The sequence below is a fragment of the Panthera tigris genome, chromosome D3 (genome assembly GCF_018350195.1).
Source record: "Panthera tigris isolate Pti1 chromosome D3, P.tigris_Pti1_mat1.1, whole genome shotgun sequence".
NCBI classification, from domain to species: Eukaryota; Metazoa; Chordata; class Mammalia; order Carnivora; family Felidae; genus Panthera; species Panthera tigris.
In genome coordinates this window covers 41204917-41229971 of record NC_056671.1, presented here as the reverse complement: position 1 = coordinate 41229971, position 25055 = coordinate 41204917, and the positions used below count along the sequence as shown (strand labels likewise).

The 25055-nt window shown below is 40.4% G+C and overlaps 1 protein-coding gene and 1 pseudogene across 2 annotated transcripts in view; one reads left to right on the top strand and one right to left on the bottom strand.

The window, feature by feature from the left end:
- The window catches only part of NDC80 (NDC80 kinetochore complex component), a 62432-nt gene extending 55494 nt beyond the window's left edge, over window positions 1-6938 (top strand). For both annotated transcript variants that reach the window (XM_042962725.1, XM_007089497.3), the window contains one exon: window positions 6520-6938. In XM_042962725.1, the coding sequence (XP_042818659.1) occupies window positions 6520-6657 (138 nt within the window). In that variant the 3' untranslated portion in view covers window positions 6658-6938. The remainder of the gene's footprint in view (window positions 1-6519) is intronic.
- A 15556-nt stretch (window positions 6939-22494) lies between these two features.
- Window positions 22495-24648, bottom strand: LOC102951213 (annotated as a pseudogene).
- Between the last annotated feature and the right edge of the window lie 407 nt (window positions 24649-25055).

Below are 25055 nucleotides of genomic sequence, written 5' to 3'. Positions count from 1 at the left end.
CTCCGTTCCTCTTCTCGTGGAATCATCAGGGACAAAATCATGGGCTGGGTCTTTTCATTTAGGCACAATTGTATCTCTCTATCCAAAGTGAAGGATATTCCTGCACCCAACTTGTCAAGGAGGTCTCTACATAACAGTGAGACCAGGCAGTCAGGTAGATACAGGAATTCATGAACTGCTTGGTGACCACCCAGCTGGCATTGTTGGGGACCACAAAATGTCCTTTGGGTTTGCATCTCAGTGACTCCTATGATGGTGACTTCTCGACCAGAGAGAGGTGCCACCTTCTGTGTCACACAGAGTGTTCAGCCCTAGTGTCGACCATGAAGTCTATTGTCTGGCCTTGGGCTTCATTTTGACCATGGGCTCATGGGGGTCCAGTTGGATAAAGCCAGTTCTTCCTAATCAGAGTCCACTCCTGCCAGTCCAATCAGGTCAGCCTTGGGTGGTTCTGGTTAGTAGTGGCAGGCTGGAGCAGAAGTTTTTGGTTTTTTTTCCCTTTTGGCATTTGGGGCATTCATTTTTCCAGTGTCCAGATTCCTTGCAGTAGGCACATTAATCCTGTTCCTGTGGCGCCCTTCATTTTTGTTCTTGAATCCCTTGTGGTTTCCGTGGGGCCCCTTCTAGGGGGGATGGTCGCCCCAAGGCTGTGACCAGCAGAGCTGCCTTTTGTTTCATTCTTTGGTCTGCCTCCTTTCTAGCAACTCAATCCCAATTTACAAAAACCTTTGTTGGCAATTTTCAATAGTTCAGTGGGATTCTTTCTAGAGAATCCTTCCAATTTTTGGAACTTCTGTCTAACGTCACTTTGGGCCTATCCCATGAAGGTAATATTGACCATGTGCTGGTTTTGGGGGGCTTCTGAGTCGAATGGAGTGTAAAATCTGAAGGCTTCACGTAATCTTTCATAGAAGTCAGCTGTACTCTCTTCTGCTTTTTAGGACCTCAGATACCTTTGCCATGTTGGTGGGCTTTTGGCCCCTGCTTTTACCCCTTGGAGGGAAGCGAGTCAGTATCTTTCTAATCTGGCCCTTCCCACTTCTGTGTTGGGGTCCCAGCAGGGTTCTCTTCGGTCATAGCCTCCCATGCCCGAGCCTCAAAGTCTAGTTGTCCATCTGGTGCCTGAGTCTGGAGCCTTTTTCTGGCTTCGGCGACTATTCATTGGTGCTCTTCTGTGTTGAAAAGGGTGAGCAGAAGCTGCTTACAGTCAACCCAAGCAGGGAAGTGAGACTGAAATATGAATTCTAGGAGATCTATCATCACCTGCGGCTTCTCAGAGTAGGGCAGTATGTGCTGTTTCCAGTTGAGGAGGTCAGTAGTGAAGAATGGTTGGTAGTAGAAAATTGATCCCCCCTCTTATAGGATCCCGTAAGTGGCATCCTAGTCTCCCCTAGTCTCCCACAGTGGCATCTGAATTACCATTAGGGACCTTGGACCTTGAGCTGTGACCTAAGGCATCTTCCTACTGGTTCAGGTGTCTGGTTGGGGTGGACTGGCTGCTGGCAGAGACAAGACTGACGGGAGTAGACTGTCAGGCAGGCGAGGTTTCCCTCCCTCAATTGATGGGGTGCTGGGGGCATATGGTGGTGGAAATGGAAGAACTTCTGAATTTTCCTGGAGGATGGGGGGCAGTTTTTTCTGCTGTGAGGTCTTCTTCTCGGCCCGTGGCACTAAGACCCTTCATTGTCCCTTACTATTAACGCAGAACCGGACTCAAGGAAGCTTGACTTGGGCTATTTCCAGCCATTGATCAATGTATGGGAATGGGTTCTGGCGGCCCGGGTCTCCAGTAACTACTTTATAAACAGCTCGGACTGTGGGGACATCTAGGGTGCCCTCAGGGGGCCAGCATATACCGAACGTAGGCCATTCTAATTCACAGAGGGTGTGTAATTTCCCGGGGGTCAATTTGACCCCATAGTCACCTGAAAATCCCTTTTTAAAATTCTTAATCATATACTCCAAAACAGTTGGTTTTGAGGAATTTCCCCCAGTCCTAGTATCCTAGATGGGTCCCTCCCAATGTACGGTGTCACAAGACAAACACTAGAGAAGAGGTTGTTTTATCTGCCTGGCCACTCCCCTCATGGGGATTAGACATCTCTTAGTATTGGCAGGTCAGTATAAACCCCTGACTTGGATCCTGCCTTGAGCCATATGAGGTCATCGGAATTTCAGGGTAGGACCCACTCAAGCTCTGTAGCCAAAACCGTGGAGCACAGGCATTCAACACACACATTCAGATAGATTACAGACTTCCACCCAAGACTTACCTGTTCTGTGTGGTACCTCTGTCGCCCGGGAAGTGATCAAGCTCCCCTTTCACCTCTAGAGTGAGCCTGAACTCGCTCTGATGTCCCCAGGACACTTACCGATCTGACATCCTGAAACAGGCCTTTTCTATTCCCCTGGAGTCCGTTCAAGCGCAGTGGTGGCCGGCTGTTGTCAGGCCCAGCAAGGGTCGGGGTCCACTGAAATCACCCGTGGATATGCCTTCCTTTCCGTCACATGGGCTGGTGATAAGTGGCCTCTCCGCTGGCCTCCAACAGTGGTGGCTCAACAGGCCAGCGTGGCTGTCGACTTCCTGGCCAACGCACCAAAAATGTTACAGCAAATACTTGGCACCCAGGAAGAGGGAAGCAACATGCACTCAGGGAATCAGAAAAGACAGATTATTTTGTACCAGTGCCAGCCCAGCAGAGTCCTCTCCAAAGGCTAACACCTGAGCCCTGGTGCTGGCCTTCTTTTATGCCTGACTAGCTTCTGGGTGCTTGGAAACATTTTATTGGCTGCATGGGGGGTCACTACCAATTGTGTTATGCAGACAGTTGGCTGATGCAAGAGGCAAGCAAGATTACAGAAGCCAAAAGCATGCAAGAGGAGTGTCTGCCTCAACATCTGGCTGGCCCCTTTTTTATCCTCTCTTGCCGGCTTTCCTTCTCAATATCCTACCTCCCCTCTTTCTGCTAAAAGACATTGATCTGCATTTTCTTGTTTGCCAGTGCTCTTCACTTTCCTAAGAACTAGGAAAAACATGCTGGATCCTACATCACAAAACCTGGATTCTACCTACTTCTTCCTAATTCAGCCACTTAATGGCTCTATAACCTTCCATGGATTCTTTTTCAACCAGTTAATTTGTTAACTTTGAACCGGAGACCAGAAAACTATTTGAGTAATTACTTTCTCATTCTCCAAAGGATAATGTATAATAGATGCCTAAAAGAAAAATTCATTCACAACATATAATGGTTGGCACATAATTGGCAAGTATGGAAGGAGCACATAAGTCTACCAATCATCTTTAAAACCTAATATGGGGAAATTTTACAATTGGTGAAGTTTGAAGAAAACAGGAGTTTGTATCTAACGGTATCTTTAGATGGGATATTTTTCCCCTGGGGCAAAGCGTTTCTTTGAGCAGTTGCTGATTGGAGCCTCATGTAGGTCCTCATGTGGCTTGGTATTCTAGACTAGGAGACAGCAAACTACATACAGTCCACAAGCCAAATTATTTGGCCCTTTTCGGGAAGAGGTTTCTGACTCCTGTTGTAGACTCCTTCCTTCTTAAGGGGCACAAAATCTTTTTTGTCTGTTTAGATGTTCAAAAATTGTTGTTAAGCTATAATAACTAATCCATTGTAGTATTGATGCATATAAACCAATCTCTCTGATTCAGAGTACAGAAATAGATGATGAGCAAAGACAAACTGATTTATGAGAGAGGTACTATTGCAAACCAGTGGGGTGAAATGAATTTTTCAATTAACGGAGTTGGGATTCATACCTTAAACCCTAGAAACAAATCCCTTCAAGATGGATTAAGAAATTAACATGAGGCTAAATTTTTAACTTTTAGAAGAATTACGGGCACTATATATACACCTCAGGAGTTGTAAAGTTCTTAAATTAGACACAAGGAGTACAAACCACAAATTATTTATAAACTCAGCTTTGTTAAAATTAAGATCTCTATATCAAAACATAAAGAGTGGAAAGGTAAGCCACAAAACAGTAGATGATATTTTTTAAAACAACTTAATAAAGGGATGCACCTGGGTGGCTCAGTAGGTTGTATCCTGACTTTTTTTTTTTTTTAATGTTTTTTTAACATTTATTTATTTTTGAGACAGAGAGAGACAGAGCATGAACGGGGGAGGGTCAGAGAGAGAGGGAGACACAGAATCTGAAACAGGCTCCAGGCTCTGAGCAGTCAGCACAGAGCCCGACGTGGGGCTCGAACTCACATACCGCGAGATGGTGACCTGAGCCGAAGTCGGACGCTTAACCGACTGAGCCACCCAGGCGCCCCTCCTGACTCTTGATTTCAGCTCTGGCTCATGGATTCAAGCCCTGTGTTGGGCTCTGCACTGACAGTGGAGCCTGCTTGGGATCCTCTCTCTGTCTCCCTCTCTTTCTGCCCCTCCCCTGCTCATGCAGTCTTGCTCTTGCTCTTGCTCTCGTTGTCAGATAAATAAAGGGAAGGGGCACCTGGGTGGCTCAGTCAGTAGAACGTCTGACTTCAGCTCAGGTCATGATCTCGCAGCTTGTGAGTCTGAGCCCGACATCTGGCTCTGTGCTGACAGCTTGGAGCCTGGAGCCTGCTTCAGATTCTGTGTCTCCCCCTCTCTCTGCCCCTTCTCTGCTTGTGCGTGCTTTCTCTCTCTCTCTCTCTCTCTCTCTCTCTCTCTCTCTCTCTCTGTGTCTCTCTCTCTCTCTCAAAAATAAACATTAAAAAAAATTTTAATAAATAAAGGGAAAAAAAAAACAACTAATAAAGAATTAACATCCAGATACATAATGACCTCTGGAAAATAAGTGCAGAAAGTGGGCAAAAGACTTGAATGGGAATTTCACAGAAAGCTAATATGGCCAATAGACATATGAAAAGATACACCACTTCCCACCCTTAAGAAATTGGCAAAAAAAAAAGTTTGAGAATACTAAATGCCAGCAAGAATATGGAGAATTGCAAGTTTTTGTTTATACTGCTCAGGTTTTAAATTGATGTTAACAATTTTAGAAAACAATTTGGCAATAAAATGGTACAGTTCCATTCTAGGTATTTAATTAAATTTTTACACTGTGTGCTGGGGTACTGTACTACATTGGCTAGTATTCCCCCCAAAATTCATGTCTATCCAGAATCTCATAACATGACCTTATTTGAAAATAAAGTCTTTGTGGATGTAGTAGTTAAGACGAGGTCATACTAGATTAGAGTAGGCCCTCAATCTAGGGACTGATGTCCTTATAATAGTCCATGCGAACATGGAGGCAGAAATTAGAGTGACACACCTGCAAGGTAAGTGTTACCCAGAACTGCTAGAAGCTGGTAAGAGGCAAAGGATTCTTCCCTAGAGCCTTGAGATAGAGTGGCCCTGCCAGCATCTTGATTTTGGACTTTAAGCCTCCAAAACTATGAGAGAATAAATTCCTGTTGTTTTAAGCCATCTAGTATATTATAATTTGTTACAGTATAATTGAAATAGTAAAAAAACAACCCGGTTATTGGCAAGTACACACACCATATCAAAAGCATTAAAACATCATTCACATGAGAAAACACCCTATATTAGTTTCCTGTTGCTGCTATAACAAATTACCCCAACTTAATGGCTTAAAGCAACACAGATTTATTTCCTTATATTTCTGGAAGTCAGGAGTATAAAATGGGCCTCCCAGGCTACAATCTTTCTAGAGACTCTATAGGGGAATCTGTTTGGTTTTTTTCCATTTTCTAGAGCCAACTACATTCCTTGGCTTGTGCCCTTTTCATCTCCAAAGCCAACAGCACAGCATCTTCTATCCCCTCTGACCTCTCTTCTGTCTTTATATTTTCTCTCTGACTCTCACACTGCTGATTACCTCTTACCAGGACCCTTGTGATTATATTGGACCCACCAGGACAATGCAGAATAGTCTCCTTTTCTTAATATCCTTAACATAATCACATCTGTAAAATTCCTTTGCTGTGTAAAGATAACATATTCACAGGCTCTGGGGATTAGGCCATGGACATCTTTGAATAGGCTGCTATTCAGCCTACCATACCTGGGAACCAATAAAAATTCGTTTGTAGTAAAATGGATAAGTAAATGTTGATGTATTCATGAGTAGAAACTATATAGCAGTACATAAATAAACTGAAACTATCTGCATTAACATCAGTGAATCAAAATACTGGGTGGAAAAAAGTCAAAGAATATTATATTTAATATCATTCAGTAAATATGAAGGTTAAAACCAGGTACCACTAAACTAGTATATTGTTTAGAGTTACATACATACATATCTGTGTGAGGTGGAGGGTAAAGTATAAAGAATAGCAAAGCACTGTTCAGGAGAGTGTTTGGCTCTGGGGAAATGATTAGGAAAGGGCACAAAAGGAGATTCAAGAGCATCCCTTTTACTCCTGCCCTTAACAGTTGTTACATGCTTGTTTGTACACTTCACAATTAAATTCTTTGAAAGAAATTAATGTTTTTTATATTAACAATTGTTTATTGTTTCTACTAGAAACATCTTGAAGAGCAGATTGCTAAAGTTGATAGAGAATACGAAGAATACATGTCTGAAGATCTCTTGGAAAATATTAGAGAGATTGGAGACAAGTATAAAAAGAAAGCTGCTCTACTTAAGGCTTCTGATGAATGAAGATAAAATTAAGCAAGAACTTTATTAACAAGTGTAAATTTTTAAATGTCCTTTGTAGGTTCAAAAAATCTCTTAACATAGCCTATACCCCTCCTTACAATGAAGTCTCATGACCATATCTTCCCAAGCCTGTGAAATATTTTTATATCTTTTATAAACCTAGTTTATTAATTTAAAGTATGTATAACCTGAAATTATGATAACTTGTTGGATTGTTGTCTTTAGGTGTGAAAGACTAGTTGTATTATGTACCCAGAGTTAATAAAATTATATCAATAAAGTGTGTTTTTTCCTGATTTCTCAACTGAACTTCAGATGGTCAGAAGATAGTTATTCTCATCTAAACCAGGAGTCAACAAACTGGACCACATGGTCACACCCATTCATTGACATATCTGACTGTTTTCATACTACAATGGCAATGTTTATTATAGGAGACAGAGACCATATGGCCTGCAGAGCCAAAAATGTGTGCTATCTGACCCTTTACACAAAGTTTGCCAGTCCCTGGTATAAACTATACAAATGTCAGGACTCTTTAACTAAAAACATGGTCCAACTCACTCCTTATCCAGAGCCAAGAATCTTTGTTTTCATGCTACCATTACTCTGAAATAAGCAGAAGAATATGGAATGTGAGAATCAGAAGAAATAATAAAATAATCTTGTTCATTCCCCTTATTTAGAGATGAGAATTCATTTCTAGAGAAGTTCTCATTTACCTCTGATGACACCTCTTCATAGCGGTAGAAGCCACACAGGAACTTACAGATTACACAATTCTGACTACAGCCAGCCACAGGAGCTGTGAAATATGTATGTTTTGGATGGTGAGGAAGTCGTGTTGGAAGGTAAGATTTTTGGAGGTCTAAATTGTTAGGAAGCTCCTTAAATTGAACTGACATCTGCCCCCAGTTGAACTTTCTATTCAAACTTTATTACAACTCTAATGCAAGTCAGAATGAAGAACATGTTAAAATAAAATGTACACAATATAAGAGCCCAGAATGGAATTCCAGCAAAACTTTGTGAAAGGAGGTCACACAGCCTGAGTGAGTGGGATGAACAAAGACAGGTCATAATTGAGAGATAATAGGACACGATTAATAGTCACCAATGTAGTCAAGAATCTTGACTCTTAACATGCAGCAAAACCTTCTTCAATGATGGAAATATTTTATCTGCACTATCCAGTATGGTGCCGGCCATATGTATCTATCATGCACTCAAATGACACATCTGTTTATTACAAAGACAGCTCAAGAGGTTTACCACTCAACTGTGGTATGGAAATTGCAGCATTAGCATCACCTGGGATTTGGTGTTTTAGTTAAAAACACTCTTGGCCCCACCTACTGAATCAGAATCTGAACCTTTTATAGTGTATTGACATAAACTATACATATTTAAATTTTTGTAAGTTTTGACATCCATATACACCTAGAAAATCATCACAAACTAATGAATATATCCATCACCACTAAGTTTCCTTGTGGCCCTTTGCAATCTTTTCTCTTGCCCCTGACAGCTGTCCCACACCTATCCCCAGACAAGCACTGCTCTCCTTTCTGTTACTGTAGTATAATAATTTAGTATATACGTTTGCATGGCTTGCGGAATATTTTGAGATCTATGTTTATTTGGAGGTCCAGGTTGCACTGGATATCAGTAGTTCATTTCTTTTTGCTGACTAGTGTTCCATTATATGAATATATTGAGTTTGTTTATCCATTCATCTGTTGGGTATTTGGGTTCTTTACAGTTTCTTACAAAGGAAGTCATGAACATTCAAGTGTTTGTATGGACATATGCTTTCATTTCTCAGGTGAACACCTAGGAGTGGAATGGCTAGTTCATACAAGGTAGGGGCATATTTGACTTTTATAAAATTCGTAAAATATTTTCTATAGTGATGGTACCATATGTTCCTACCTACAGTGTATGAGACTTCCCAGTTGCTCACATCCTTACCGACATATAGTATGGTCAGTCTTTAATTTTAGATATCCTAAAGGGACCTAAAGGGGTGTGGTCCTATCTCATTGTGATATTAATATGCACTTCCTTAATGTTAAGCATTTTTTCATCTGCTTATTTGTCAGCCATATATTTCATGACGAGTGTATCTTCAAATATTTGCCCATATTTTTACTGGGTTGTTTCTTATTACTGATTTGCAAGGCTGTTTATATGTTCTAGGTATAAGACCTACATGTTTTGGAAATATTTTCTCCAAGCCATGGCTTGCCTTTTCATTTTCTTAATAGTGTCCTTTGAAGAGGAAAAGTTAATTTTGATGAAGCCCAATTTATTTCTACTTTTATACTTTCTGCATTTTGTGAAGTATTTAAGGAATCTTTGCCGAACACAAGAAATCTTTGCCAACATCACTATGCTTTTCACCTATTTTATTCTAGAAGTTCTACTGGTTCTTTTGGTTCTACTGAACCAAAAATCAGAATCCAAACCTGAATCTTTAAGAGGTCTCCAAGTTGGGGCGCCTGGGTGGCTCAATCAGTTAAGCAACTGACTTCAGCTCAGATCATGATCTCACTGTTCGTGAGTTCAAGCCCCATATCAGGCTCTGTGCTGACAGCTCAGAGCCTGGAGCCTGCTTCAGATTCTGTGTCTCCCACTCTTTCTGCCTCTCTCTCACTCATGTCTCTCAAAAATAAATAAAAACATTTTTTAAAAGTTTAAAAAAAATAAAAGCCCCCCAAGTTGTTTGTATTTACATTAAAATTTGAGATGCACTACTTTAAAGTCACCACTAAAGTATTATTAATGTAATATTATTTAATAGTGACTTTAGAAATGAAAGGAAAGACGCACTAAGTTCAACCAAAATGATTGCCTAAGCACAATCTCAGACATGTTCAAGAGGCAAAAGTGATCAGCAAATTTGTAGGACACTTTTCACTCAACGTATTTTACCTCACTTTACATACAGTTTCCTTCTGAATTCCTAAGGACAATACATGTCTACACCATTGAGGTAGATATTATTCCAGTTTAAAAGTTCTAAGAATCCTAGAGTCAGAAAAGGCTTTAGATATCATACAGTTCAACTTCTCAATCAGTAGGGAATACTGCCCCTGGCATTTTTTTTTTTATTTACTTGAGAGAGTGTGCATGTAAGCTAGCAAAGGAGGGGCAGGAAGAGAGGGAGAGAATCTCAAGCAGGCTCCATGCTGTCAGCACAGAGCCCAGTCCCACAAACCATAAGATCATAACCTGAACCGAAATCAAGAGTTGGACACAACCTACTGAGCCACCCAGGCACCTCTCCCTTAGCATTTTTGTAGATGATGTATCTAGTCCTGGTCTGAATACTTTCAGGGATAGGTCTGCTTCCAAATTCCTTAATTACTTCAAAGCATTGATGGTTGCACAATGCTACTTGCCAGAAGGTTCTATCTTATAATGGCCAAAACCTGCCTTCATGTAACTTCCTCTAGTTCCATCTTTTTGTCATAGAATATTTATCATAGTCTCCAGTTCCCTTTAGGGACTCCAATGATCTATTATTGTTTATCTTATGTTCAATCCCGTGCTTGATGAAATCAATCTCTGCAATTTTTTAGAAACTTTTTGTTTATTTATTTTGAGAGAGAGTGAGTGGGAGAGGGGGACAGAGAGAGAGGGAGAGAATCAAAAGCAGACCCTGCACTGTGGCGCAGAGGCCGACACAGGGCTTGAACTAATGAACCATGAGATCACAACATGAGCCAAAATCAGGAGTCACTGCTTAACCAACTGAGCCACTCAGGCACCCCACAGTCTCTTCCCAATTATTTTAATCTCTGTTATTCGACCTTGTTTTCAATGTTACTATGTCCTCTATGGAAGTATCTTTATTTTATTTTTTATTTTTTTATCTTTATTATTTTTAGTTTACATCCAAGTTAGTTAGCATATAGTACAACAGTAAATTCAGGAGTAGATTCCTTAATGCCCCTTACCCATTTAGCCCATCCACCCTCCCACAATCCTTCCAGCAACCCTCTGTTCTCCATATTTAATAGTCTCTTATGTTTTGTCCCCCTCCCTGTTTTTATATTATTTTTGCTTCCCTTCCCTATGTTCATCTGTTTTGTCTCTTAAAATCCTCATATGAGTGAAGTCACATATTTGTCTTTCTCTGACTAATTCTGCTTAGCATAATACCCTCTCGATCCATCCACATAGTTGCAAATGGCAAGATTTCATTCTTTTGGATTGCCGAGTAATACTCCATTGTGTGTGTGTGTGTGTGTATATATATATATATATATATATCATCTTTATCCATTCATCTGTCAATGGACATTTGGGTTCTTTCCATACTTTGCTATTGTTGATAGTGCTGCTATAAACATTGGGGTGCATGTGCCCCTTCGAAACAACATACCTGTATCCCTTGGATAAATACCTAGTAGTGCAATTGCTGGGTCGTAGGGTAGTTCTATTTTTAATTTGCTCAGGAACTTCCATACTGTTTTCCAGAGTGGCTGCACCAGTTTGCATTCCCAGGGGCAGTGCAAAAAGATCCTCTTTCTCCACATCCTCGCCAACATCTGTTGTTGCCTGAGTTGTTAATGTTAGCCATTCTGACAGGGGTGAAGGGGTATTTCATTGTGGTTTTGATTTGTATTTCCCTGATGATGAGTGATGTGGAGCAGTTTTTCATGTATCAGTTGGCCATCTGGATGTCTTCTTTGGAGAAGTATCTATTCGTGTCTTTTGCCCATTTCTTCACTGGATTATTTGGTTTTTGGGTGTTGAGTTTGATAAGTTCTTTACAGATTTTGGATACTAACCCTTTATCTGATATGTCATTTGCAAATATCTTCTCCCATCCCATTGGTTACCTTTCAGTTTTGCTAATTGTTTCCTTCGCTGTGCAGAAGCTTTTTATTTTGATGAGGCCCCAATAGTTTATTTTTGCTTTTATTTCCCTTGCCTCTGGAGACGTGTTGAGTAAGAAGTTGCTGTGGTCAAGGTCAAAGAGGTTTTTGCCTGCTTTTTCCTCCAGGATTTTGATGGCTTCCTGTCTCCATTTAGGTCTTTCATCCATTTTGAGTTTATTTTTGTGTATGGTGTAAGAAAGTGGTCCAGGTTCATTCTTCTGCATGTTGCTGTCCAGTTTTCCCAGCACCACTTGCTGAAGAGACTGTCTTTATTCCACTGGGTATGCTTTCCTGCTTTGTCAAAGATAAGTTGGCCATACGTTTGTGGGTCCATTTCTGGGTTCTCTATTCTGTTCCAATGATCTGAGTGTCTGTTCTTATGCCAGTACCATACTGTCTTGATTATTACAGCTTTGTGATACAGCTTGAAGTCCATAAAAGTATCTTTCTTTAATTTTAATTTTGAAATAATTTTACTTCAGGAAGTTGTAAGACTGGCACTAATAACCCCTTCACACAAATTCCCTAGCTAATATTTTACTATTTTTACTTATCATTCTTTTCCCCTGCCTTTCCTGTTTATCTATTTATCTTAACTTACTTGTGAGTAATTTGCAGATGTGATATCCCTTTACCTCTAAATATTTCAGTGTATATTTCTGGAAAACAATGACAATCTTTTATACAACCATAAGACAATTACCAAAAACAGAAAATTAATATAGGTACATTAGTACCTAATCTACAGAATGTACTCAAATTTTGCCAAATGTCCTAAAAATTTCCCTTATTAGGATTTTTTTTCCTGGCCCAGATCCATTCCAAGATCACACATTCCAATAGTTGTTAAATCTATTTACTCTCCTTTATGCTGGAAGAGCTGGTCATTCCATCTTTGACTTTCATGATCTTGGTATTTTAGAAGAGTCCAGTAAATTTATAGACTGTCCCTCAATTTTTGCTTAATTCATTCTCATGATTAGATAGGATATGTTTCTTGTGGGATATCACAGAAATGATGTTACATTCTTTTCAGTAAATTGCATCAAAAAGTACATGATATTTATTGGTACCATTAACGTAAACTTTAATCAGTTGATTTTGTTGGTATATGCAAAGTTCCTATTTTCCCCTTTGTAATTACAAAGTGGGGAGTATACTTTGGAACTATAAATATTTATAATTAAGCTTTCACCTACTACTTTTAACATCTACGTCTCTTGAATGATTTATCACTATGATAGTTGCCAAAAAGTGATTTTTTATTGAAATATAATTGACATATAACATTACATTAGTTCCAGGTGTACAATGTAATGATTCAATATTTGTATATATTGCAAAATGATCACTACAACAAGTCTAGTTAACATTCATCATCACACATAGTTGCACGTTTTTCTTGTGTTGAGAACTTTGAAGATCTACTTTCTAAGAAACTTTCAAATATGCAATACAGTTTCATTAATTATAGCCAACCTGCTATACATTAAATGATTTTTAATTTTCTAATTCCAGGGATGCCTGTATGGCTCAGTCAGTTAAGCATCTGACTCTTGATTTTGACTCAGGTCATGATCTCATGGTTATGAGATCAAGTCCCATGTCGGGGACCATACTGGGCGTGGAACCTGCTTAAGATTCTCTCTCTCTCTCTCTCTCTCTCTCTCTCTCTCTCTCTCTCTCCCTCTGCCACTCTCCCCAACTTGTATTCTCTCTCCAAAAAAAATTCTAATTCTAGAAATTTTTAGTTGCAAACTGATTTTTAATTTCTAATTCTATTCATTACTTCTATATAATCAGTTGGCATTCTACTCTAAAGAAGAAATTGCCCTTCTCCACTGTTTATTTCCATTAGTATGGACCTCTGGACCTTATTTTAATCAATGGGTTGTAATCTATAACTATCATTATTTATTTTTATTGTTAAGTGGTCCCAGGTTTGACCAGTGAGAGCCCCCTTCAGGCTGACTCCTCTGTCCTTTTTGACATTTCTCTGTCATTCTTTGAGTATTTCCTCCTTTCTGACATATTACCGTGTTTCAGGCCCAGTGTTTACTTTCTCCACTCAATCCCTGGTATTGGCCAGTTCTCCAAGCATGACTGGTCCCTTTTAGGGGACAATAATATTTAGAAACCAAAATCTGAGCACTATATGTGTTCATTGCTCCTAACATGCCAATGCTTTTAGGCCTTCCCCAAGGACAGAGCTAGAAAATATAAGCATTCATATACATACATGTATCTATACATTTCTATCTATGTCAATATATTAAAAACCATGAGTTCATATCAATATCTCCAGTTCCAATCCAATACCACACAAGTGCTTAATACTAATAGGCTCAATAAGCGAGAATTCATTGGCTTAGAGACACTTTTTCAGAATATGGAATTTACCATCCTGGAAAGGACTCCAGAGGATGGGGCAAACTCACCGATGAGGTGGCTTTTAGGCTAGATAAGATGATGGGTAATTCTCAGCCACGTGGAAATGCCTCAGTTTCCCTGGCAGGAAATAGAGGAAGAAATAGAAAGGCTTAGGGAAGTGAGAATGTTGTAATACATAATGTAAAGCCAGAGGAGCCCCCAGTGTTTCACAGGAGGACTCTGAGGACAATCCATGCATGAAGGCCACAGAGACTGTCCTGGGGAGAAGGGCAGCAGTATCACTAGAAAGCTCAGTGGTAGCTCTTCTACAGACTGGGTTGATGAGAGAGTGGGAGAGGCAGACATAGAGCTCAGCTCATGAACATTTATGGGGATAATGGAGTCCTGAAGTAACGAAGGCCCACAGTGATGGACAAGTTCAGAAAGGCAGTTAAAGGGGCTTAATCTGAAGAAGTTTGTGGAGGTGGTTAATAAAAATGGTATCTTTAGGGGCAAAGAGAAGGACAGAACTAAGTCAACTGTCTTACCCTCTGTGATAATATAGTCCAAAGAAATATGAGCTGCTTTTTGATATCATACTGATCCAACAAAGAGGGGGGGTGAGGGAAGTAATATATTTTTTAATTGATAGACTATACTTCAGGGAAGTTTTAGATTGACAGAGAAATTGAACAAGGGTGATTTTTAACTCTATAATTAACTAAAAGCAAGAATACTAGAGCCAGGGGCTAAGGATAGTCACCTCTATAAAAAGTCATAATCTCTTGCTCAGTTCCTGGATCTGGGCCATTTTCAGATCTGAATCCCATTGGCTGAAGTGGTAGCTGAGCCTCTAGAAGGAAGGACCTAGCAACACCATGACAAGTATATACACTGAGGATTCCCCCAGTCCCCAAAGAGACCCACAGTGACTCACTTGAGTGATTGTACAGTGTGGAAAGAAGACGACCCAGAAAGGGGCACCTGGGTGGCTCAGTCTGTTAAGTGCCTGACTCTTGATTTCAGCCCAGGTCATGATCTCATGGCTTGTGGGATTGAGCCCAGTATGGCGCTCTGCTCTGTGCTTAGGATTCTCTCTCTCCCTCTCTTTCTGTTTCTCCCCTGCTCATGCTCTGTCTCTTTCTCTCAAAATAAACAAATATACATGAAAAAAGACAACTAAACAGACAGTTTTAGGACTATTTGACACAGGATCTGACTTGACATTAACCAAAAGCACCAGCACGGTCGGCCCATCTATGACAACAGGACCTTTAGGACTAGCTAATGGAGTCCTGGCTAAGATCTGGCTCATTGTATAACCATTGGGTCTATGAACCCACCCAAAGGTCATTTCCTCAACCTCCAAGTACATAATTGAAATTGGTGTATTTGGGATTTGGAATATACCCCACGTTGCGTCTCTGGTTTATAGCATAAAAGCTCTGATAGTGAGTAAAGCCATATGGAAACTGATGAAACTGCCTACCTAGCCAAGATAGCAAATAAAAATAACATCACATACCAGGGAGGATGGCAGACATTAGTGCCACCATTAAAGACCTGAAGGATTCAGAGGTGGTAAATGATTCACTATCATATCTCCATGATATTCACTAGTCTGGCTCTCTCAGAAACAGGGTGGCCCCTGGAGAATGACTAGGTACTCCCACAGACTTACTCTAGTTAGCAGACCCTTTCCCATCTACCATGCCTATAGTATCACTGATAGAGCACATCAATAAGTCCTTGGGTATATGGTATGCATCCACTGATTCAGTGACTACATTCTTTACCGTATCAATTGAAAAGAGGATCAGAGCAGTTTGCATTATTGCGAGATGGACAACAACACTCATTAATAGTCCTTTACAGTGTTGCCACAGGCTATGATAACTCTCCTGCCTTCTATTGTAATACATTGAGACAACCTGGACAACATACTGATCCATTATATCAATGATATCCTGATTAGATAGGATGACTACGAGCTGGCTAGGATGGTGGTGATATGCTCCAGACGATTGGAGATAACCCTTAAAAAGATTCATCAGAGACTTGCCACCTCAGTGAAGTTTTTAGGGCTCTAGTTGTTAGGGGCATGCTAGGATATCACTTCCAAAGTAAAAGACAAATTGCTACATCTTGCATTCCCTACCATATGAAAGAAAGAGTGCCTGGTATACCTCTTTGAGTTCTGGAGACAACACATTTCACACCCAGGAATATTATTACAGCTCATATATCAGGTGACCTGAAAGGCTTGAATGGGGCCAAGAACAGCAAGTCCAGGCAATGCTGCAATCAGCCTTGCTTCTTGAATCATATAATCCTGCAGACCCTAGTATTAGGGTGGCAGTGACAGGAAAAGATGTATTACAGAGCTTATGTAAGCTCCAGTGAGAGACTTAAGTGGCAGATCTCGTGGTTCTAGAGTAATTCATGCCACCCATGTAGAGAAGTGCATACTCTTTGAGAAAAAGCTCTTGAGGGTAGAGACAGAACACTTGACCATGGGACATTAAGTGTCTGTGCTTCTGGAACATCCTACTGTGGCCCGTGAAGTCATAATGTCAGACAAGTCCAACAGCAGTCCATCATCATAAGATGAAAATGGGGCAACCAGGATCAATCTGAGCAGGACCACAGAGCACAAAGGAGCTGTCAAGCAGGCAGTTCTGACCCTCATTTGACATACTACAATTGCACCCGTGTTCCTTCACCAGCTTTCACCTATAGACAAAGAAGATCCCATACAACCCACTGAAAATGGAGGAAGAATTCCAAGCTGGATTTATAGATGAGTCAGCTTGTATATAGGATCCAAAGGGGAAATACTCACCAGGTGCATTGCAGCCACATTTATAAGTAGTCTTGGAAGACTGTGCCAAGGGAAGATCTTCCTAATGGGCAGAAATGAACTATGAGCAGTGCACCTGGATGTCCACTTTGTATAGGAGAAGTGGCCCAAGATGAGAGTATAAAACAGCAACAATGGCTTAGCTGTCTGGTCAGGGCCTAGAAGGCAAAGGACTAGAGGACAGGAGACAAAGTTATCTGGGGGTAAAACCAGGGGATGAGCATATGTGAATGGGTACCAAGTGTGAAGATTTTTGTATCACATATTAATACCCACCAGAAAACGTCTACTGCAGAAAAGCCACTGTCAAATTACTCATCCAGCTGGAATTAGACAGCACTGATGTGATGGGCACTTGAGGGGACTGGCCATGCTGTCAGAGATGGTAGTTCTGTGTAGGCCCAATAGCAAGGACTCCCACCTACCAAGACTGACCTAGTTACTGCTACCTCTGAATATCCATCTTGCTAACAATAAAGACCCGCCATAGAGCCCCTAATACAGCACTATCCTTGGAGGAAACCAACTGGCCACGGGGTGGCAGATTGACTATATGAGGCCCTGTCCATCCCAGAAGAGCGAACACTTCATCTTCAGAAGAAAACATAGCTATTCTGGATGAGACTTTGCCTTTCCTGTCCATAGAGCTTCAATCAACACCCCTGCCTGGAGCTTATGAAATACTTGGAATATAGGTATGATATTCCATACACATAACATCTTAATAATGAAAGAAAAGTATAATTAAACCCATAACTATGGAAACCTATAAACATGGGGTCGTATCATGTGCTAGACTGTCCACAGGACTTTCTAGAACGCTAGAACGGCCTTTTAAACATGCAACTGAAATATCAGCCTAGAGGGAACACTCAAAGGGATAGGGCCCTACCCTTCAACACATAGCCTATTTATTAAATCAGAGAGCTCTGTTTGGATCTGTATCCCAACAGGAAGGCTAGCCGGGATGGGAATCAAGGGGTAGAGATGTGTTGTTCCACTTGTCATCATTCCTAGTGACCTACTGGAGATTTTCTGCTTCTCCTCCCCAAAACTCTGCAAGATTAGAGGTCCTGCGTCCATAGTGGACACATTCTTGCCAAGTGACAGAGCAACAGTCATGTTGAACTATTGGTTCCAGCTGCCACCAGGACACTTTGGACACCCTATGGTCAAGAGACAGCAGAAGACTAAAGGAGCCACCATCACGAGAGGGACAAATGACTCTGCTCAGCAGAAGGAGCTAGAGACGCTTTTACAAAATTGTGGCAGAACCAGGTGATCCACTGGGGCACCTCCCAGTATGCCCTTGCCCCGTTGTAACCATGAACAGATGGTTCAGTTTTGGGGTGCAGCAACCTCAAACTGAGAAGGAAATACCTATCATATGTTCAGGCCCTTCAAGTATGAGAGTTTGATTCATAGCACCAGGTAAGCCCAAGTGATAGTTGACAATGAAGGAATTTCAAATGGACAGTGGAAGAGGGAGAGAATGAATACCAACTGTGGCCCTGAGATCAACCAGAGGCTGCCATTATTCCTACTAACCTCCCTCTTGCACTCTCTCAGTAAGAAATATCCATGAAAAAAGCATGGGGGAGTTGCTCTCTGAGCCTTTGTGAAGAAGTAGATGTCTGTAGCACAATAGCTGAGCTTGTAGCAACTATGAAGATGTCTTAGAGAATTTGTCAAGGACTCCCTGACAGCTTCCCCAAATCTTCCTCAGACTGCCCAGCAGGAAAGGAAGCTTCCGTTTCTCCCTCCCACTTCATTTCTTGGAGTCTGACAGTTCTCCCAGCCTTCCTTGACTCCTTCCCTCTTTCCTTTCACATCGCTTTTTCCCTTAATAGAAGTCTTGCATGTTTAATCCCATCTTGGCTTCTGCTTCTAGAAAGACTAGGAATGACACAATTTATAAAATAAATTAGGGAAATTCTTTATGATGTTGAGTCTCCCTGACAAAAAAAGCATAATATGTTTTTCTATTTTTAAAGCATTCTGTTGTGTTTTTAAAACTTTCTTCATAAAATTTTTCTTTTAAATTTTTTTTCCAAGTTTTTAAAATCTTTTCTGTTGCTGTTGTAAATGGGTCTTTTTTTCCACTATGTTTTCTATCTGGCTGTGACTTGTATAAATGAGAGATATTGATTTCTATATAATTTTGTCACTAATTTATGGATCTTCTTATTCAGTAGTTTTCTTGTTGTTGAGTCTCTCAGGTTTTCCACTTGTATAGTCATAATTCCTGCAAATACTAATAGTTTTATCTACACCTTCCCAATTATTATAGCTCCAATTTCCTTCTTTTTTATGTTTATTTATTTATTTTGAAGAAAGAGAAAGAGAACGCATGTGCACATGTGAGTTGAAGAGGGGCAGAGAGAGGGAGAGAAAGAATCCAAAGCAGGCTCCACACTGTCAGCACAGAGCCCTATGCAGGGCTCCATCTCACAAAACATGACATCATGACCTGAGCTGTTACCAAGAGTCAGACGCTTAGGGCACCTGGGTGGCTCAGTGGGTTGAATGTCTGACTTTGGCTCAGGTCATCATCTTACGATTCATGAGTTCAAGCCCCACATGGGGCTTGCTGCTGTCAGCAAGGATCCAGCTTCAAAAACCTCTGTCCCCCTCTCTCTCTGCCCCTCCCCTGCTCATTCTCTCTCTCTCTCTCTCTCTCTCTCTCTCTCTCTCTCTCTCAAATAAATAAAAAACATTAAAAAACAAAAAAGAGTTGAATGGTCAAGTAACTGAGCCACCCAGGCACTCTGCTCCAATTTCCTTCTTTTGTCTAATTGTATTGGCCAGCAAAGCAAATATAATATTGAATATTTGTGAGAATGCTCATCCTCGTCTTAGTGGAGATGCTTCAATTGTCTCTCCATTAATCATAATACTAGCTTTTGTGCAGAGCTAGATATATCATGTTAAGGAAGTACTAAGCTTTTTTTTTTTAAGTAATGGTGGTTGAATTTTATCAAATGACTTTCAAGCATCTATGACATTGAATATATTACTTTTCTCCTAATATTTTCATCTGATTATTTTCCTAACATGTAAACATCCTTGTATCCATAGAATAAATCCTGCTTGGTCTTGGTCATGATGTATTTCTTTTCTTTTCTTTCTTTCTTTCTTTCTTTCTTTCTTTCTTTCTTTCTTTCTTTCTTGTGTGTGCTGCTGGATTCTGTTTGTTAATATTTTATTTAAGATCTTATTATTACATTGATATTCATAAGTGGATTGGTGGTCTGATATATATATTTTTTAACTTATGTCAGGTTTTGGTATCAATGTAATATTCACTTCAAAGAAAGAAATTAGAGAGGGGTGCCTAGGTGGCTCAGCCAGTTAAGCAACTGACTCTTGACTTCAACTCAGGTCATGATCTCACACTTCATGAGTTCAAGCTCTGGGACAGACTCCATACTGACAGTACAGAGACTGTTTGGGATTCTCTTTCTCTGTCCTTCCCATGCTCATGCTCTCTCTCTCTCAAAATAAATTTAAAAACTTAAAAATTTTTTAAAAAAATTAGACATTTTCCTTCTTTTAAAAATTTCTCTGGAACTGATATCAAACTATTAGAATTATATGCTTTTATTTTTTATTTATTTTTATTTTTATTTTTTGAAAGAGAGAGAGAGTGCGAGGGCAAGCAGGGGAGAAGCAGAAAGGGACAGAGAGAGAGAGAGAGAGAGAGAGAGAGAGAGAGAGAGAGAATCCCAAGCAGGCTCCATGCTCAGCACAGGGCCCAATGAGGGGCTGGATCTGACAACCCTGGGATCACAACCCAAGCTGAAATCAAGAGTCAGATGCTCACCTGAGCCACCCAGAGCACTCCTAGAATTATATGTTTTTAAAGTTTGTTAGAATTTCCCATCTTGTGTGCTGCTTTTTGTGGGTGTAGTTCTTTGACCATTTTACCTATTTCTTCTACAAAAATCAGTTTTAAGTCTTTGTTTTTAATCTCTTCTATAGCCTTGGTAAATTATATTATCATAGACATTTTTTTATTTAATCCAGTTTTTGAAGGTGATTTGCATAGAAATGAACTAAGTAATCTATTGCAATTCTTCTTATTTTCTGTTTTTTATTATTTCTCCTATTATATATTATATATAAGAATATATTATATAAGAATATGTTATTTCTCCTATTATATATTAGGTATAAGAATATATTATATTCTTACATATTTGTTCTCACTCCTTTTTCCTTGTACCAAGTAGCTAATGGTTTCTTCATTGAACTAGTTTTTTTTAATTAAACCTTATGTATTTCTGTTGTCTAACTTATTAATTTTTACTTTTTTCCTTAATAAATAACTTCTGCTTTTTCATTCCACTTATTTTTGTTTTTTATTTTCTCTCTAACTTTTTTTTTTTTTTAATTTTTTTTTTTTTCAACGTTTTTTATTTATTTTTGGGACAGAGAGAGACAGAGCATGAACGGGGGAGGGGCAGAGAGAGAGAGGGAGACACAGAATCGGAAACAGGCTCCAGGCTCCGAGCCATCAGCCCAGAGCCTGACGCGGGGCTCGAACTCACGGACTGCGAGATCGTGACCTGGCTGAAGTCGGACGCTTAACCGACTGCGCCACCCAGGCGCCCCTCTCTAACTTTTTTAAAAAGATTTATTTTATTTTTAGAGAGAGAGAGTTGTGCAAGCAGGGGAGAGGGCAGAGGGGGAGAAAGAGAGAAAGAGAGAATATCTTAAGCAGCCTCCACGCTCAGTGCAGAGCTCAATGTAGGACTTGATCCCACAAACCTGTGATCATGACCTGAACTGAAATCAAGAGTCAGATGCTCAACCAACTGAGCCACCCAGGTGCCCCTTTCCCTAACCTTTTGAATTAGATTCTTAATTAATTTATCTTAATTCTTTTTTTTTTTAATGTAAGTATTTAAGACTATGAATTTTCCTCTGAATTCTATCTTAGTAGTATTCCACAGATTTTATTTCTTTCTTTGTTTTTTGTTTTTGTTTTTTTTTTTTCCAATTTACTCAGCACTTTATTTTTCTTACACAATGATGTGTTTCTGGCACCTGATGTTCTCACCTGATAGTGGAAAACCATAATTTGTTGTCATCTCTTAAATAATTGAGAACTGTCTACAAAAACTTTACATGAATTAAAAGGATGAATAAACAGGTAAAAATGCAAACCGCTTTCCAACCCAAGAGAAGTAATGACCCACCATTTCTGGTGGGGAAAATATAAGATAAGAAAGGAAACTGAGTGGGAAGGCTTGGAATTTGCCAACCCTGTTAGATTAGCAAGACAGAAATAACAACTGGTCCAAGAATTCTTTCCAGCTTCTAGAGAAATCTTGGGATAGTCAGTTCTTACACATTAATACTCTACACATATCAAGAAATGGATGACCTCAAAAATTCTCACCAAGCCAATGGATTTCTCTTCTATAAACATGTTCTCTCACCTCAGTTAGAAAGTGACTAAGCCATATGTACTAATGGTTTAAATCAAAGATACATGCAAGGTTTTAAACATATATCAAGAGAATAGTTAACTTGAATACAACATCAAAATCAGCAGCGAATTCTACAATCCAGTGCTAATGTCAGATACAAGGTTCAAGGATAAATTTCTTTTCAAAGGCTTATTCCAGTTTCATGAGGCCAGCATGAGGGAGGCAAATGCATACTTTTGAATAACCTCATGCAGCAAATGTTATACATCTTCTTGCAGTCCGTTTAGAAACACTTGCAGTGGATGATGGAGAAGCCCAACTTGTTCTTCTCCTGCTTACCGGTCCACACCTGCTGGAAGGTAGACAGTGAGGACCAGTAAGTCCACACTAGGTACTTACTCTCAGGAGGAGTGATGATCTTGACCTTCATTGTGCTGTGGGCCAAGGCAGTGATCTATTTCTGCATCTTATGGCAGTGCCAGAGTATGTGATGGCCCTGCCATATATACTGTGTTGACATACAGGCCCTTCTGAATGTAAACATCACACTTCGTGATGGAGTCGAAGGTAGTCTCATGGATGTGATCTCATAGGACTCAATACCCAGAAAGGAGAAATGGAAGAACTCCTCTGGGCAGAGGAACCACTCGTTGGTGAGTACTGACCACTGGGCCACCCAAAATTCTTCCCCTGGTAGGAGGAGGACAAGATGATAGCCATCTCCTGCTGCAAGTCCAGGGCAACATAGCAGAGTTCTTCTTGATGTCATGTACAATTTTTTGCTCAGCAGTGGAGGTGAAGCTATAGCCATGCTCCATGAGGATCTTCATGAGGTAGTCAGCCAGGTCCCATCCAGCAAGATCCAGAGCCAGGATGACTAGGGATGAGTGTAGCCCTAGTATATGAGCACCGTCTGGGTGACCCCATCCCTAGAGTCCATGACAGTACCAGCAGTGTGACCAGAGGCATAAAGGGACAGCATGGCCACATACATGCCTAGGTGTTGAAGGTCTTAAACATGATTATAGTCATCTTCTCTCTGTTGGCCTTGGAGTTTAGGAGTGCCTCAGTCAACAGGACCAGGTGCTCCTCCAGAGTCACATGCAGCTCATTATACAAGGTGTGGAGCCAGGTTTTCCCCAATTCATCACAGTTGGTGATGATGCTGTGCTCCATGTGGTACTTCAAGGTCAGGCTGTAGCAATTGCTCTGGACTTTGTCACCTATGTAGCTGTCCTTCTGCCCCATGTCCACCATGACGCCCTGGTGTTGGCTGCCTGACAATAAAAGGGAATACGTCTGGGGGCCATCATCTCCATTAAAGCCAACTTTACATATACCAAAGCCATTGTCAATGAGTAGTATGGTGATTTCTTCTTGTATTGCAATCCACGAGAGCTGGGAGGAGAGGAGCCAGGAGGCTGAGCCACAGAGCACGTGGAATACAGGCTGACTGCAGCAAGTAGCATCCCAAGTTTTTGTATGCTGTGTTATTATTGTCTACAGTTTCAGTTGGTGACCTCTGTTTGTAGTAGACATTGTTTAAAATAGTTTTCTATTTCCACACAGAAGAAATTTTATCCCCCTGATTTTTATTAATTTCTAGTTGTATTGGATTATAATCAGAGAATACTGTCTTCATTGTTTACTGTTTGGACTTGGCTGAGGTTTTTATTTGTGGCCTAACAGATTTTGTGAGTGTTCATGGGCAATTGAGAGAGAAGAGTATTCCCTTCCTGAGATATTTCATTTAATATGTTATCAATTAGATATACCTTATCAGCTATATAACTAAAGTTTCCATAATTGACTTGTTTTTTTTTTTTTAACTTGATCACTCATACATTGAGAAACACAAAGATTAAGTGATTTTACCAAGTTCTCATTAGTAAATAGTAATGTTCTTTAGTGAATAGCAAAACTGAATTCAAGCGCTTTGGCTTCAGGATCTCCACTCCTAACTACTATATCATACCGACTTTCAGGGGCATTCGTTAGATTTTTCTCTATGTGGTATCACTGGGGTGTCAAACCATTCAGAAGGAGGAAGAGACATCTCCCAAGGGAACAACTTGAAATCAATAAAAAGGATTGCTTCCCTAACTCCTATGGAGTTTGGTCAGTGAAGTTGCCAAGGGTGTGGCATACTTAGCAAGGTTGCAGTGTGGCGGGGCAGCGGAGATGCAGTTAAATTTGGGACGGTAAATGTCTAATATCAAGCAACAGAGGGAGTGGGAGACAAGTTCCACCAACGATCTGTATGAGGGTTATGATAGTGAGATAGTCATCCCTTACAGGCTTCCCAACCTCTGACTGGGAAGGAAGATATGAGTTCTCAGGCATGAGACTCCACCTACCAGACAATTGCTGGGTTAAGATACAAAGGGGGAAGGCCCCTGACTTGTTTGTCTGTGAAAAGGAGGTGATCAGACTCCATTGTGGTGGAGGATAGGGTAATGAGTAGCTCTCCACCGGCAAAACTTTCAATTCCTAAAGATGGAAAAAGATGTGCTGAGGAAGCTAGTTTGTTCACTAGCAGAGATAAGCTCACCTTAGAGAAGTCCTGTGGTATTATGGCTGAAAGAGGACACAAACAGAGCAGTACAATTACAAAGAAAAATTACTCCCTGCTTATCTTTCAGCCTCAGAAGTTAAAAGAACATCTGTTCTCTACAAATTAGTTGCCCAAGCTTATAAAAGAAGGCCTTTAGGTCCTTGCTCACAAGAATGGACAATGCAAAACTCCACGAATGTGCTGGGAGAAAAATGGAATGGTTATAAAACTGATTCCCTAGGTATCTGACAGTTTTGGATTGGGGAAGATAAAAGTACGTCTGTTTGAGA